At 46.3% G+C, this 15,347-nt stretch overlaps 1 protein-coding gene across 4 annotated transcripts in view; it reads left to right on the top strand.

The window, feature by feature from the left end:
• The window catches only part of slc36a4 (solute carrier family 36 member 4), a 434,983-nt gene that overhangs the window by 89,855 nt on the left and 329,781 nt on the right, over nucleotides 1–15,347 (top strand). For 3 of the 4 annotated variants that reach the window (XM_072476443.1, XM_072476444.1, XM_072476441.1), the window contains 2 exons: nucleotides 2,045–2,272; nucleotides 5,591–5,689. In XM_072476443.1, coding sequence (XP_072332544.1) covers nucleotides 2,045–2,272; nucleotides 5,591–5,689 — 327 coding nt within the window. The remainder of the gene's footprint in view (nucleotides 1–2,044; nucleotides 2,273–5,590; nucleotides 5,690–15,347) is intronic. The other variant, XM_072476445.1, reaches the window with a different exon arrangement.

Here is a 15,347-nt window from a genome sequence, read left to right on the forward strand (position 1 = left end):
GAGGTAGCTCAGCCGAACAAGCAGAACACCGACAGCTCCAATTCATCATCGTCGCCAATGTGATAAAGCCAGGGGAGTCCAACGAGCTTCTGAAAAGTCCTTTATTTCAGCAACAGCATCATACATACACAGGGCCTGGTTCCCTTTCACCGGGTCCTCATTCCTTTTTAGCTGGCTCTACAGCTGCCTGCCTTTTATGCTCGTGCTGGGTTAACTCAGTCCAATTGAACACGGGGAACAATCATCCCCAGGTGGATGAGGCCTGTGCAGGTTATTACAGTAACATTAACTGCTGGTTTTACAATGGCCTTCTATTTTTCGCTGCCCTGAGTATTTAAGTTTCTTTTGTGTCAGGAAATTGTTGGCACATTAGTTATCCAGATTACCTTCAATAGCTGGGTCTGTAGATGTCAGTGAAGCTTAAGGTTCAAGAATTTGACTCGGATTTATAAAATAATGGAAGATGATAAAATTGGGTTTAATGTGGACAACTTATTTTAATTGAATAAATTAGATAGTACTGTTGTTCATGCTTACAAATTATGACAGAACTAGGTTGAACTAGAGTGATCCTTTTCCCAGAGAATATTAAACCTATGAAATAGATAGCAGGCATGTGTGTGTATTCTGCCTCTTTGTATAACTTCTAGAGAGAGCTAGACCTGTTACTGAGATCACCTTGTCACAAATGCAGTTACCCTATAAGTGGAGGCCATTGTGGTCTCCTGTGGTCTATTCTAGAAAGCCAATTGGCGAAGGATGTACAGTCTTTACTTCAGTCTAACAGGTATTTATGGAGTGTAACTTTACAAACACATCCTCCTAACTAAACCATTCAATTTTCAGTAAGTGCCTCTTTAGATGCGCAAATTAAACCCAACTAATGCCCTCTGGTATATAATTAAACACAATTCCTGTGCAATTGTTACCTTGAAGTAGTTTTCATCACTCAAAAAGGCAAGAAGAATTGTCCACACTTTCCCCTAATTGGCCTAATTGTTTCTCAGGAGATTACATAATTCCTGATAAGTATGTGGGAGTGCCTGTATTGTTATCCCTAAGGCATCAAGACGATATAACAAGCTGGAAGGGCCAATGGGTTTCCCTACTCTACATTTTTATAGAATTGTATTTCATTGCTTTCCGTATTGCTACACGAGTGTATAATATAGTGCTATTCAGGTGGCCTGATTAATTTATTTCCAAGTTAATGAATACAGGGCACAGGTTAAGCTTCATGTATTCCCTGGCTGCTTTCTTGTTACTTGTGAATAAGTTGCCTATTGATGGATTATGCTATGCTATCATATGGGGCAGCCTTTGCACATTCACTAAATGTTACCCAAGTTAAAGTAGCATGCCAAAGCACGTTTAAAATTTAGTCTGCCAACTGATGTGCCTCCTATTAAGCCCCCCCCCTTTTTTAAATTTGTCATACTTTGGTTACATTCATGGCTATGGACCAAGTGCTACAAAATAGGAATAGGCTAGATCGCTCTTTCTCAGCTGGTACAGACGGGATGAGTAGAATGGTCTCTTATGGTGTAACTTTTCTATTTTTCTACTTCTATCTTACCCATCTGGACACACTTTATTATCAATGATTGTCCTCACTGCTCAGCTGAAAAATTCAGTGATGGGGAGATCGAGATGCCAATTGGAATAAAGTTGGGTAACCTTTGGAATTCCAAATCCGATTTGGTTTCAGGGTGGCATTACTAATAGCTAACCTGCATTTGACTGGGAGAGTAATCAAAAAAAGCAGAGTAAAGAAAGTGTTACGCCTAACTGTGTTTTGGGGGGGGGGGGGGGGGGGGGGGGGGGGGGGCGGGGGGGGGGGCGGGGGAGAACACTGATACTTGTTGATCACCATTATGCATAATGGGTGATATAATTGATTTGAATGTACTCCACAAACCATTACCTCCACTGAATTTTCTATTAGTCATTCATTTATTAAACATATTAAGTTTTTAAAAATAATTGCGCTCATGGATTTGTTTAATTTTGAAGCATTTTTTAAATCAATACTTTATTTCCATAGGTAGTGGAAGGTTTTCTAAGGAATCATACGAGTTACAATGAGCTGAACAGTACCAGAAGTCTACCTGATGAGTGGAACATTGATTCAAGGATATACATGCTCAGCTTGCTTCCTTTTTTGATCATCTTTGTATTTATTCGTGATCTAAAGTACCTTGTAGTGTTCTCCTTTTTGGCGAATCTCTCAATGGCTGTCAGTCTTGTTATCATCTATCAGTATATTATGAGGGTAAGTTGCAGGAAAAAATTTGCACGCAAGTAATAAATTCAATCTCTAATACATCAAGCATATATACATATATTTGAGTATTTCCAGTCTTGTATTATAACTGTATCAAAGTGTGGTTATCTTGGAGGGTTGTGGGGCTGGAGGAGATTACAGAGATAAGGAGGGGTGAATCCCCGGGGAGCGATTTGAAAACAATGATGAGAACTTTTAAATACTGCTGGACTAATGTAGGTCAGTGAGCACAGGAGTGACATGGTGCAATTTAAGTCACAGGCAGTAGAGGTTTGGATGATCTCAAGTTAATGGAGGGTAGAATTTGGGAGACCAGCCAGGAGTAAGTTGAAATAGTCGAGTACAGCTAACAAATGAATGAATGAGGATTTCGGCAACAGTTAAGTTGACACAGAGGTGAAATCAGGTGATGTTAAAGGTGGAAATAGGCACTCTTAATGATGACACAAATATGTGGTTGGAAGCACCTATTGGGGTTAACCGTGATACCAAGGTTGTGAACAAAGTTGTCTGGCTTAATATCGGACTGTTGCCAGGGAGAGAGATGGAGTGGGTAGCTGGGGATTGGAGTTTTTGGAATGGGGATTGAAAAGAATGATTTCCATCTTCCCCATGTTTAATTAGAGGAAATTTCTGCTCATCCGGTATTTCTGCATTGGTGAAGCAGTCTGGAGGAGTTGAGAGACAAGTGATGGTTATGTGGAGCTGGGTGCCATCAGCATACATATGAAAATGAATACTACTGTTTCAGGTGAGAGTGTAGAGTGACTGCATGCCGATGAGAGATAGAACTGGGCCAAGAATCAATCCTGAGTACACCAGAAATAACGGTGCGGGAGCCGGAACAGAAGCCACTGCAAGTAATTCTGTGGCTACAATTAAATAGGAACCCGGTGAGAACAATCTGATCCAGCTGAGCACCAGTAACGAGGCGATGGGGGAAGGATGCTGTTGCTGTTTAAATATGGGCATTGCCAGCTAGGCCAGCATTTGTGGCCCATCCCTCCTTGCCTTTCAGAAGGTGGTGGTGAGCTGCGTCCTTGAAAAGCTGCAGTCCCTGGGATGTAGGTAAACCCACAGTGCTGTTATCGAGGAAGTTCTCGGATTTTGACCCAGCAGCAGTGAAGGAACGGCAATATAATTCCAAGTCAGGATAGTGAGCGAATTGGACGGAATATATCAGGTGGTAATGTTCCCAGGTATCTGCTGCCCTCGTTCCTCAAGATGACAGCGGTCGTGTGTTTGGAATGTGCTACCTCAGGAGCCTTGAGTTCCTGCAGTGTATCTTATAGATGGCACACTGCTGTTACTGCTAGTTGGTGGTGTAGGAAATGAATGTTTGTGGAAGGAGTACCAATCAACCATGATTAACCATATCTAAGGCTGCAGGCAGGTTGAGAAAGGTGAGTAAGAAAAGTTTACTTTGTTGCAGTTACTTTGAGAGGTACTTTGAGAGGAAAATTGAAGTGCGAATAATTACTGGACAGTGGAATCCTTCAGTTATTTGATATTAAGTTGTATAGACCCAATGTATGAAGCTTGATTCTGATTCTTTGAGCAAGCTATTTTAACACTGCAGTCGGACACTTTATTTGTCTCTGCGTTTTAGGATTGGGACAGGACAATCTAAGGGTTTGATTCTTCCTCACTATTCAGTGATCCTTGTTACAAAATGAATATGTGTGAGTATTAACTGAGGACAACAATAGGAATAACTGATTCTTCACCTTGTTATAAACTATTGATGATTATCAACAGGCATCATGTAAAAATGCATTCTTAATATTATCAAAGGTACTATTGATATGAAAAAGCACAAGAAAATTAGCGCACCCTGTCCATTGTGTTGCAACTGTTATTTCTTGTAGAAAAAACTTTTTTGAAACAGCAATCTGAAGTATTTTCAGTTCACCTTCCTCTGGAATGCAGATTCATAAGTAATTTCAGCATAATTTAATTAGCCCGTTAGTGATTAAGAAAGTCACATTTTTATTTTCATTTCCTTTCTAATGCAACTTTCATTTTTTGCTTTGTTTTACCTCTGTTTATAAAGCATATGACATAACTGCTAGACTGCTATACCTGTTGAATTATTGGAATTATTTCTGCAATAGTGCCTCTTCTCAACTTGCTTAGTCGCTCTTTTCTATTGCACCATCACACACACTTCTCTGCTGATTTTCCTTTGGCCCATTTGGGGCAGACTTTGCTTAGAGGTGAACACTGACACATTCCTGTCTCCTGCAATGTTAAACCTTCAATATTTTGTTCCTTGGAATCAGCATCGTTCGATATTCATATGCATATTTCCCTCCATCTGCACTGTTTGAACAATTTATGCATTGCCTATTGGGCTCCGATGTCCAGCCTTCCCAGGGCTCACACATGTTTTAACCAACATTGTCAGGTTAGGCATTGACTTTGATTATATTCACTTTCAAACAACCCCTACTTGTACTCACCAGGGTGGTGTTATTTGTCATCTGTGCTTTAGTGCTTTCCAAACCTAATTCTTCAGTTAGTGCCATGTAGAACTGAAGTTCTCTTACTGTTACTGTTTCACAAATGTACTTTGAATGTAGGATAGAGACATTTATAAGGAAAATATTCAATCGAGTACCATTCAATGAATCATGTTTCCAAAACATGGAAGTAATATTAGTCGCTTGTGTTTCTACTCTAAAAAGAAACAACAATGCAGATGTGAACTTGTACAAACCTTATTTAATGGGCGTGTATTATTATTTAATAGCTTTTGACATAAATCCAAGTTTATTTTGGCGTAAATGTATAGTCAAATTTATTTTTGTAATGTCCTTTTTCTTGCTTTTATCTATGTTCCTCATTATTTTGAGATTAAAATCTCATCACAAATTCTCCTATGAACTTTTTTCTGGTGTGACTCCCATTTTCTTCTCCTTTCTTCAATCTGCAGGTTTTTAAACTCATAACTATCTGTGCTACCCTTTGCAGTCTTGCCAATGTCCTGGACCATGAATCTCAACCTATCACTTGTGTAGCTAAAATAAAAAGAAACAAGGTCAGGTGGCAAATTTTGTAATTTGTGGATGAAAACGATTTAGTAGCTAGGTAAAGTAGGGTTCTAAATATTCTGGTCTTGTACATTATGACTATGAAATTCTGAGATGTGCATGTAATAAAATGTGAATGAACTTTGGATATTTCAATGCATCTTTGGTCAATCCTTGGTTTAGAGGGTGTTTATTTCTGTTAAAGTTAGTATAAATTTCTGGCATTGATTATAGATTTCAGTTTTCAACCTTATAGTCCTTTTTTTTCATTTAGGACATGCCTCACCTCGGGAAGCTTCCTCTGGTTGCCAGCTGGAAAAAATATCCACTTTTCTTTGGGTCTGCTATATTTGCTTTTGAAGGAATTGGGTTGGTAAGTGAACATTTCTCTAATTCCATCACCTGTTTGTCTAAAATGTTGGTAGCAAAATATTTTGCTGTTACAGCATTAGTTTAAATTTGACATCAAGTGCCTTATAACCATTGTTGAAAACCTGACTTATTTCATGTGTAAAGCTAATGAAAATTATTGTGGTGTAATGCTGAACGAAAGAGTTGTTACCAATAATTAGTATTTGAAACCATTAAGTGAAAACCGATGAAAATATGAAACAAATGCATTGTGGTTTCAGTAGTACAGAAGAGAAATTACACGGCAAGGAACTGTTAACACAATGTATCCCAAGTCAATGGTCGTTATTAAGTCACAATAAGCAATCTTGTTGTTTAAGTGACTTAGCTGAACACAGCACAAAATAGGTGGCTGAAATTTTGTCCCTTGGGGGGACCTGGATGCCATCTCCCTGCCATCAAGGTATTTTACCAATGACAAGAAAGCAGGTAGACTGGATGTCCACTGAGAACCCAATTGAGCAACTTAAATGTCAAATTGAAGGCTTTTTCTCACCTCCAAAGGTATTTTGCACATGTCGAGGTGGCTTGGAGAGATTATCCAATGAAACCTGGCGGTGCCCCTGCTGGCTCCAAAAGGATAGAGTAACTCTATTCTGGGTGCACAAAAGGGCCACAGAGGGGTTCCTTGCAGTAAGGACCACCCTCCTAGCAGCAGTGTCATCTGTTCTCAATACCCTATCCTTAATAGGAATGGCAGCAGTCATTTACTTGGCTACTGCCAGGAATGTGCCTTCCTGGATCCTGCTGGCAGTCAAAATGGGCTCTCCTCCACTTTCAGTGCCAGCGGCTGGACTTCCGTCTCCATCAGAAAATTCAGGCCATTTTGTTTCAGACATTATTGTGGCTCATTCAGTAACCCTTTCACAGTTGTGTTACTATAAAGAAATAATTTATTCGATATGCTTTGTGGTCTGGACTTATCTGAACGTATCTAGCATTTGTAGTGAGGCATTTACATTTCACAAAGAACGTGAACCTGTATTGGGAGCCTTGTGTTGCAGGATTTTCCTGCAGTTATTATTTAAATATATAATTTATATACATGTCAAATAAACAAAATACAGTACTTGGGCCAAAGAAACAAAGATGTCCATAGACGGGCAGTACGGTAGCATTGTGGATAGCACAATTGCTTCACAGCTCCAGGGTCCCAGGTTCGATTCCCGGCTTGGGTCACTGTCTGTGCGGAGTCTGCGCATTCTCCCCGTGTGTGTGTGGGTTTCCTCCGGGTGCTCCGGTTTCCTCCCACAGTCCAAAGATGTGCGGGTTAGGTGGATTGGCCATGCTAAATTGCCCATAGTGTCCAAAATTGCCCTTCGTGTTGGGTGGGGTTACTGGGTTATGGGGATAGGGTGGAGGTGTGGACCTTGGATGGGGTGCTCTTTCCAAGAGCTGGTGCAGACTCGATGGGCTGAATGGCCTCCTTCTGCTTTGTAAATTCTATTGTATTTCAAACTGACTTTATGGGTGAATGTACTGTTTGTAATATTGAGATACAAAAGATTCTCCATCAGTGCTGAATTAATTCATCTCACCTGGGAAAGCAGTAGTATGACCTCAAGACCTTTTAGCTAGGTAGGCAGAAGCATAACTGGATTTCTTTCCTCTGATTGCTATCGTGAGACTGCAGTAGACATGAATGGATGTTGGCTCAAGGTGGAATCTTAATGTTCATCTGGGTTAAATATCTTTCCACATTTTACTATTTGAACTCGTAGGAGAAAAATGGGCTCCCGTGGTGTCTAATGATGGACTGTTGGTAAGTCGGCATCTCCAGAAAGTGCAAAGGTTATAATTAAATGGTCTCGTCCTTCACCATCACTTTAATCTTTTCCAATCCTCTGAGATAGTTGTGGCCATACCTTCAGCTGCCTGGACCGTCAGCTCTGGAATTCCCCCTCTCAACTTCACCCCCTCTCTCCTTTGCTGCTTGAATCTCAACTCTTCGGTCAAGGCTTTGTTAATTTGCCCTAATATCTCCACGTGTTTGTTAATAGTCTGTTAAGGTGTCTTAGGAAGTTTTACTCTGTAAATGCAAATGTTTTTTTTTCTCAGCTATGCCCAGTTGTTAGCACTCTCTCTTAAGTCATGAATTTAAGGCCCACTCTAGGGTGACATTTCAGTCCAGTACTGAGAGTGCTGTGCTGTTAGACGTGCTGCCATCTGGAGCACGCCCATCTGTCATGGTCAGGTGGCCTCGGTTCCATGGCACCACTTTAAAGGGGAGTCGGGGACTTGTGACCTGGTCGATGTTTATTCACCAAGCAACATTATTAAAGCTGCTTGGACCAAGCCTGGAGTACTCTGAGCAGTTCTGGCACTATTCCATAGGAAAGATATGTTGACTTTGGAGGGATTACAATATAGATTTACCAGGATGATAACCTGGACTCCAGGGATTAAATTATGGGAATGGATTATGCAAGAACATACAGTGCAGAAGTTCTCCCCGTGTTTGCGTGGGTTTCCTCCATGCTCCGGTTTCCTCCCACAGTCCAAAGACGTGCAAGTTAGGTGGATTGGACAGGCTAAAATTGCCCTTCGTGTCCAAAAAAGGCTAGGAGGGGTTATTGGATAACGGGGATAGGGTGGAAGTGAGGGTTTAAGTGGGTCAGTGCAGACTTGATGGGCCGAATGGCCTCCTCCTGCACTATGTTCTATAAACCAGAATTGTATTGTCTGGAATTTAAACGATGATAGGTTGATTCAATCAAAGTTTTGAATTAGAAAACAAACCGATTACATGAATAGAGGGAAATTTCTGCTGATTGGAGAATCCAAGAATATGAGGCATCACAAGATGAAAAGAAATGAGAGCTGCAATATGCCTTTTGGCCCATTGAGCCTGCTCCACCATTCAATAAGATCATGGCTGCTCTAATTTTGGCCTTAACTGCACTTTCCTTCCTGCCCACCCATGATTCTTGACTGTCTTGCAGATTTAAATTCTGTCTAACTCAGCCTTGAATGTATTCAATGAAGCAGCAACTGTGTGGGGGCGAAACCCATGCAAACACTGGGAGAATGTGCAAACTCCACGGACAGTGACCCAGAGCCGGGATCAAACCTGGGACCTCGGCGCCGTGAGACAGCAGGGCTAACCCACTGTGTCACCATGCTGCCCTCATTGAATAAAATCTTTGTCTACATCTTAAATGGGAAACTCCTTATTTTGGAAACTGCCCCAGTCCTAGATTTCCTCCACTATGAGAAACGTCCTTTTTTGCATCTACCCTGTGGAATCCCCTCAGAATCTTGCATGTTCCAATAAGATCATATCTCATTCATAGAAATCATAGAATCCCTATAGTGCAGAAGGAAGTCATTAGCCCATTGAGTCTGCACCGGCCCTCCGAAAGAGCACCCTACCTAGGTCCACTCACCTGCCCTCGCCCTGTGACCCGCACATCTTTGGACACTTGGGGGCAATTTAGTATGATCTATCCACCGAACCTGCACATTTTTGGACTGTGGGAAGAAACTGGGGTATCCAGAGGAAACCCATGCAGACACGGTGAGAACATGCACACTCCACACAGATGGCCACCCAAGGTCGGAATTGAACCCAGGTCCCTGGTGCTGTGAGGCAGCAATGCTTGCCACTATGCTGCCCAATCGTCGAAACTCCAATGAGTATAACCCTTTTATCCCAGGAATCAACCTAGTGAACCTTCTCAGAACTGCTTCCAATGCAAGCATATCCCTCCTAGGTAAGGAAACCAAAACTGTACACTGCACATCAGGGATACAGTATGCTGTATAGTTATAACACCACCTCCCTATTTTTATATTCCATCCCCCTAGTGCTTGCTGTATCTGCATGTGATTTCCTTAGTTAGCCATGGTGGAGCATCCTTTTGGTAGAATCTTTCTTCCTTAATGGAAAATATCTTTGTGAGGAGTTGTGAAATATCTCCTTAAATGTCAATGACTGTTTCTCTACTGTCTTACTATTTAATCTATTTTCCTTTAATCAACCCTGTCTTCATACCCTTGTAATTCAAGTTTAAGTCTCCAGGGTTGGGATTTTCCGGTCTACCAACCACCGGTTTCTCAGCGACGAGAGGTGATGTGCCATTAATTGATGGCGAGATTCTCTGCTCCAGGGCAGCACGGTGGCGCAGTGGGTTAGCCCTGCAGCCTCACAGCGCCGAGGTCCCAGGTTCGATCCTGGCTCTGGGTCACTGTCTGTGTGGAGTTTGCACATTCTCCCCGTGTTTGCGTGGGTTTTGCCCCCACAACCCAAAGATGTGCAAGCTAGGTGGATTGGCCAAGCTAAATTGCCCCTTAATTGGAAAAAATGAATTGGGTACTCTAAATTTATTTTATAAAGATATTCTCTGCTCCTGCCGCTGTCCATGGGAATTCCCATTGAAGCCACCAGACTCCATCGGGAAACTCGTGGCATGGGGGTGCGCTGGCAGTGGGACCAGCGAAAGCTGCCACCAGTGAATGACCGGAGAATTCTGCCCTGGTTTTAGACCCACCTTTTCTGAAAGTGAAACTCTTGTCATGTTATCATCACTCTTAATCAATTGGATTTTTTTATTGTCACGTGTAACCAGGTACAGTGAAAAGTATTTTTTTGCCTGCAGCTCAGATCATTTGGTAAATGAAAAAAAAAATGTAAAGCAAGAGGATCCTTTAGTAGTACCTCATTAACTAATCCTGTCACATTACACATATCTTGGCCTAAAATAGCCTGTTCCTTGTATTAAGTCGTGGCGAATGGTAAATGTCGAGCTGTCCAAATCCCAAAGAGGATCTTGAAACAGCTGCCAAAATGGCTTTTTAGCTGATATCATGAGTTGTTCTGAAATCAGAAAATGGTGTCTCTGATCAATTGGGATGATATGCTTATTTAAATGTTTATTTAAAAACCAAGAAAATTAAAAAAAGATACTTTTAAACACAAGAATGACTTCACACAATTAACAGTACTTTAAAACTGTTCCAAGAAATGTTAACTTTAAAAAAAAAAAAAAAAAAAAAAATTTTATTAAAGGTTTTCATAAAATATCAATAACAGAATGAGAAAGAAAAAAGAACCCAACAGGGTTAAGTACAAAACACAATCTAAAAAAGCAACCCCCCAAACCCCCCCCCCCCCCACCGTACCTAAATAATAAATTAACATTAACACCCCGACTTAAGACAACAGGTGTATACACCCCCTCAGACCCTTCCAGTGTAAGTAACATAAACAAAAATAAAGTAACCCCCCCCCCCCCCCCCCCCAACCCCCTGAGCTGCTGCTGCCATTGACCAATGTCTATCGTTCTGCCAGAAAGTCTAAGAACGGTTGCCACCGCCTAAAGAACCCTTGTACCGACCCTCTCAAGGCGAATTTCACCCCCTCCAATTTAATGAACCCTGCCATATTGCTGATCCAGGATTCCACGCTTGGGTGAGCACCGTATCTTTCCACTGAAGAAGAATCCTTCGCCGGGCTACCAGGGACACAAAGGCCAGAATTCAGGCCTCTTTCGCCTCCTGCACTCCCGGCTCCTCTGCCACCCCAAATATTGCGAGCCCCCAGCCCGGTTTGACCCTCGATCCTACCACCCTCGACACTGTCCTGGCTACGCCCTTCCAAAATTCCTCCAGCGCTGGGCATGCCCAGAACATATGGGTGTGATTTGCTGGGCTCCCTGAGCACCTAACACACCTGTCCTCACCCCCAAAGAACCTGCTCATCCTTGCCCCGGTCATGTGTGCCCTGTGCAGCACCTTAAACTGTATGAGGCTGAGCCTCGCGCATGAAGAGGAAGAGTTCACCCTCCCTAGGGCATCTGCACACGTCCCCTCTTCGATTTCCTCTCCCAACTCCTCCTCCCACTTACCTTTCAACTCCACCACCGAGGCCTCCTCCTCCTCCTGCATCACCTGGTAAGTTTCCGAGATCTTCCCCACTCCCCCCCCCCCAAGAGCACCCTGTCCTGTACTGTGTGTGGCAGTAGCCGTGGGAATTCCATCACCTGCCGTCTTGCAAACGCCCTTACCTGTAAGTACTGAAGGTGTTCCCCGGTGGTTCCCCCGTAATGGGGTCCACGCCGAGGCCCTAACTTCCCCCCTATGCCGCCTCCACTGCCCCCAAATTTTGAGGGCAGCCAGCACCACCGGGCTCGTGGTATACCTCCTTGGAGGGAGCGGCATCGGCGCCGTTGCCAGCGCCCCAAGACTCGTACCCACACAGGACGCCGTCTCCAGCCTCTTCCATGCAGCCCCCTCCCCCTCCATTACCCACTTGCGCACCATTGTCGCATTGGCGGCCCAGTAGTACCCACAGAGGTTGGGCAGCGCCAGCCCCCCCCCCCTATCTCTACTCCGCTCCAGGAACACCCTTCTCACCCTCGGAGTCCCTCGCGCCCACACAAACCCCATTATACTCCTGTTAACCCGCCTGAAAAAAGCCTTTGGGATAAACACGGGGAGGCACTGGAACAGGAACAAAAACCTTGGGAGCACCGTCATTTTGATTGACTGCACCCTACCCGCCAGGGACAGCGGCAATGCGTCCCACCTCTTGAACTCCTCCTCCATTTGCTCCACCAGCCTTGTAAAGTTAAGCCTATGCAAGGCCCCCCAGCTCCTGGCCACCTGGACCCCCAAATATCTGAAACTCCTCTCTGCCCTTTTTAGTGGGAGCTCGCCAATCCCCCTCTCCTGGTCCCCTAGCTGAACTACGAACAGCTCGCTCTTCCCCATATTGAGCTTGTACCCCGAAAAGTCCCCGAATTCCCTAAGCATCCTCATTACCTCTGGCATTCCTCCCACCGGGTCCGCCACATACAGCAGCAGGTCGTCCGCATAAAGAGACACCTATGCTCCTCCCCACCCCGCGCCAACCCCCTCCAGTTCCTCGACTCTCTCAGTGCCATAGCCAGGGATTCAATCGCCAGTGCGAAGAGCAGGGGGGACAGGGGACACCCCTGTCTTGTCCCTCGGTGCAGCCGAAAGTACTCGGACCTCCTCCTATTTGTGGCCACACTCGCCATCGGGACCTCATAACAGCCTAACCCACCTGACAAACCCCTCCCCAAACCCGAACCTCTTCAGCACCTCCCACAGGTACTCCCACTCTACCCTATCGAAGGCTTTCTCAGCGTCCATCGCCACCACTATCTCCGCCTCCCCCTCCCTCGCCGGCATCATGATAACGTTCAAAAGCCTCCGCACATTCGCGTTCAACTGTCTCCCCTTCACAAACCCCGTCTGGTCTTCATGGATGATCTGCGACACACAATCCTCAATCCTCGTGGCTAAGACCTTCGCCAGCACCTTGGCATCTACATTTAGCAAGGAAATCGGTCTGTAAGACCCACATTGCAGGGGATCCTTGTCCCGCTTCAGGATCAAGGAGATCAGTGCCAGGGACATCGTCGGGGGTAAAGCCCCCCCTCCCTTGCTTCATTAAAGGTCCTAACTAACAGCGGGCCCAACAGGTCCATATATTTTTTATAGAACTCGACCGGGAAACCGTCCGGCCCCGGTGCCTTCCCCGCCTGCATGCTTCCTATCCCTTTGATCAGCTCCTCCAGCCCAATCGGGGCCCCCAGTCCCGCCACCAGTCCCTCTTCCACCTTTGGAAACCTCAATTGGTCCAGGAAACGGCCCATCCCTCCCTCCTCCCGTGGGGGCTCGGATCGGTACAATTCCTCGTAGAAGTCCCTGAAGACCCCATTGATGCCAACCCCACTCCGCACCACGCTCCCTCCCCTGTCCTTAACTCCCCCGATCTCCCTAGCTGCGTCCCGCTTCCGAAGCTGATGCGACAGCATCCGGTTTGCCTTTTCCCCATACTCGTAGACCGCCCCCTGGGCCTTCCTCCACTGCACCTCCGCCTTCCTGGTGGTCACCAGGTCGAATTTGGCCTGGCGGCTGCGCCTCTTCCTCAACAATCATTCCTCAGGTTGTTCCGCATACCTCCTGTCTACCCTCACCATCTCCCTCACCAGCCTCTCCCTCTCCCCCCGCTCCCTCCGCTCCTTGTGGGCCCTGATGGAGATCAGCTCTCCCCTCACCACCGCCTTCAGTGCCTCCCATACCATCCCCACTCGGACCTCCCCGTTGTCGTTGGTCTCCAAGTACCTCTCTATACTTCCTCGGACCCGCTCGCTCACCTCCTCGTCCGCCAACAGCCCCATCTCTAAGCGCCACAGCGGGCGCTGGTCCCTCTCCTCCCCCATCTCCAAGTCCACCCAATGCGGGGCGTGGTCCGAAATGGCTATTGCCGAATACTCGGTATCCTCTACTCTCGCTATCAGCGCCCTGCTCAAAATGAAAAAGTCGATTCGAGAATAAGCCTTATAGACATGTGAGAAGAATGAAAATTCCCTAGCCCCCGGCCTTGCAAATCTCCAAGGGTCCACCCCTCCCATTTGGTCCATAAATCCCCTCAACACTAGCCGCCGCCGGCGGCTTCCTACCCGTCCTAGACCTGGAGTGATCCAGTGCAGGATCCAACACCGTGTTAAAGTCTCCCCCCATTATCAGGCCCCCCACTTCCAAGTCTGGGATCCGACCCAACATACGCCGCATAAAACCCACATCGTCCCAGTTCGGAGCATACACATTGACCAGTACCACCCTCTCTCCCTGCAACTTACCACTTACCATTATGTACCTACCGCCATTATCTGCCACAATGTTTGACGCCTCGAATAACACCTTTCCCACCAAGATCGCCAACCCTCGATTTTTGTCATGTAGCCCCGAGTGAAACACCTGACCTACCCACCCTTTCCTCAGTCTTACCTGGTCTGCCACCTTCAGGTATGTCTCCTGGAGCATAACCACATCCGCCTTGAGACCCTTCAGGTGCGCGAACACGCGGGCCCGCTTAACCGGCCCATTCAGTCCCCTTACATTCCAGGTTATCTGCCGGATCAGGGGGCTACCCGCCCCCCTCCCCCGCCGACTAGCCATGACCCCTCCTCGGCCAGCCACGCGCTCGCACCCCACACCCGGCCCGTTCCCCACAGCGGCATACCCCCGTCTTGACCCACACCACTCGCTCCAGCTCCTCCTTGATCTTAGCAGCAGCAACTCGATTCACCCCCCCCCCCCCCCCCCCAAGGACCCATCCTAGCTGGTTTACTCCCCCCATTGCACTTCCGCAAGTCAGCTGACTCCTGCTGACCCCGGCCACTCCCGCCTCCCCTTCGACTCCTCCCATTGTGTGGCACACCCTCCTCTCCCGCTCCCCATTCACAGGCTCTCCCCCTCCGTTCTAAGCGCGGGAAACAATCCTCGCTTCCCCGCCCCGGTTCCGCCCCCCCCCCCCCCCCCAGTCTTCGGCGCGGGAAAAAATCCCGCGCTCTCCACCTACCAGGCCCCGCCACCAACCAAAACAGTGCCCAACCCGCCCCATCCACCCTCCCCAACCCGAAAGAGAAAAACACAGAGAAAAAGAAACCCCAAAAAATGCAAAGGCCCCCCCCCCCCCCCCCCCCCCCCAAAACCAAAACCAAAATTAGGCATAACCTATCCACCGCAGTCCCCAATCGCCCATCCCGACCCTCGGTCTGTGTCCAGCTTCTCGGCCTGAACAAAGGCCCGCGCCTCCTCCGGAGACTCAAAATAATGGTGCCGGTCCTTGTAGGTAACCCACAGTC

This window comes from Scyliorhinus torazame, chromosome 15 (genome assembly GCF_047496885.1).
Source record: "Scyliorhinus torazame isolate Kashiwa2021f chromosome 15, sScyTor2.1, whole genome shotgun sequence".
Lineage (NCBI taxonomy): Eukaryota > Metazoa > Chordata > Chondrichthyes > Carcharhiniformes > Scyliorhinidae > Scyliorhinus > Scyliorhinus torazame.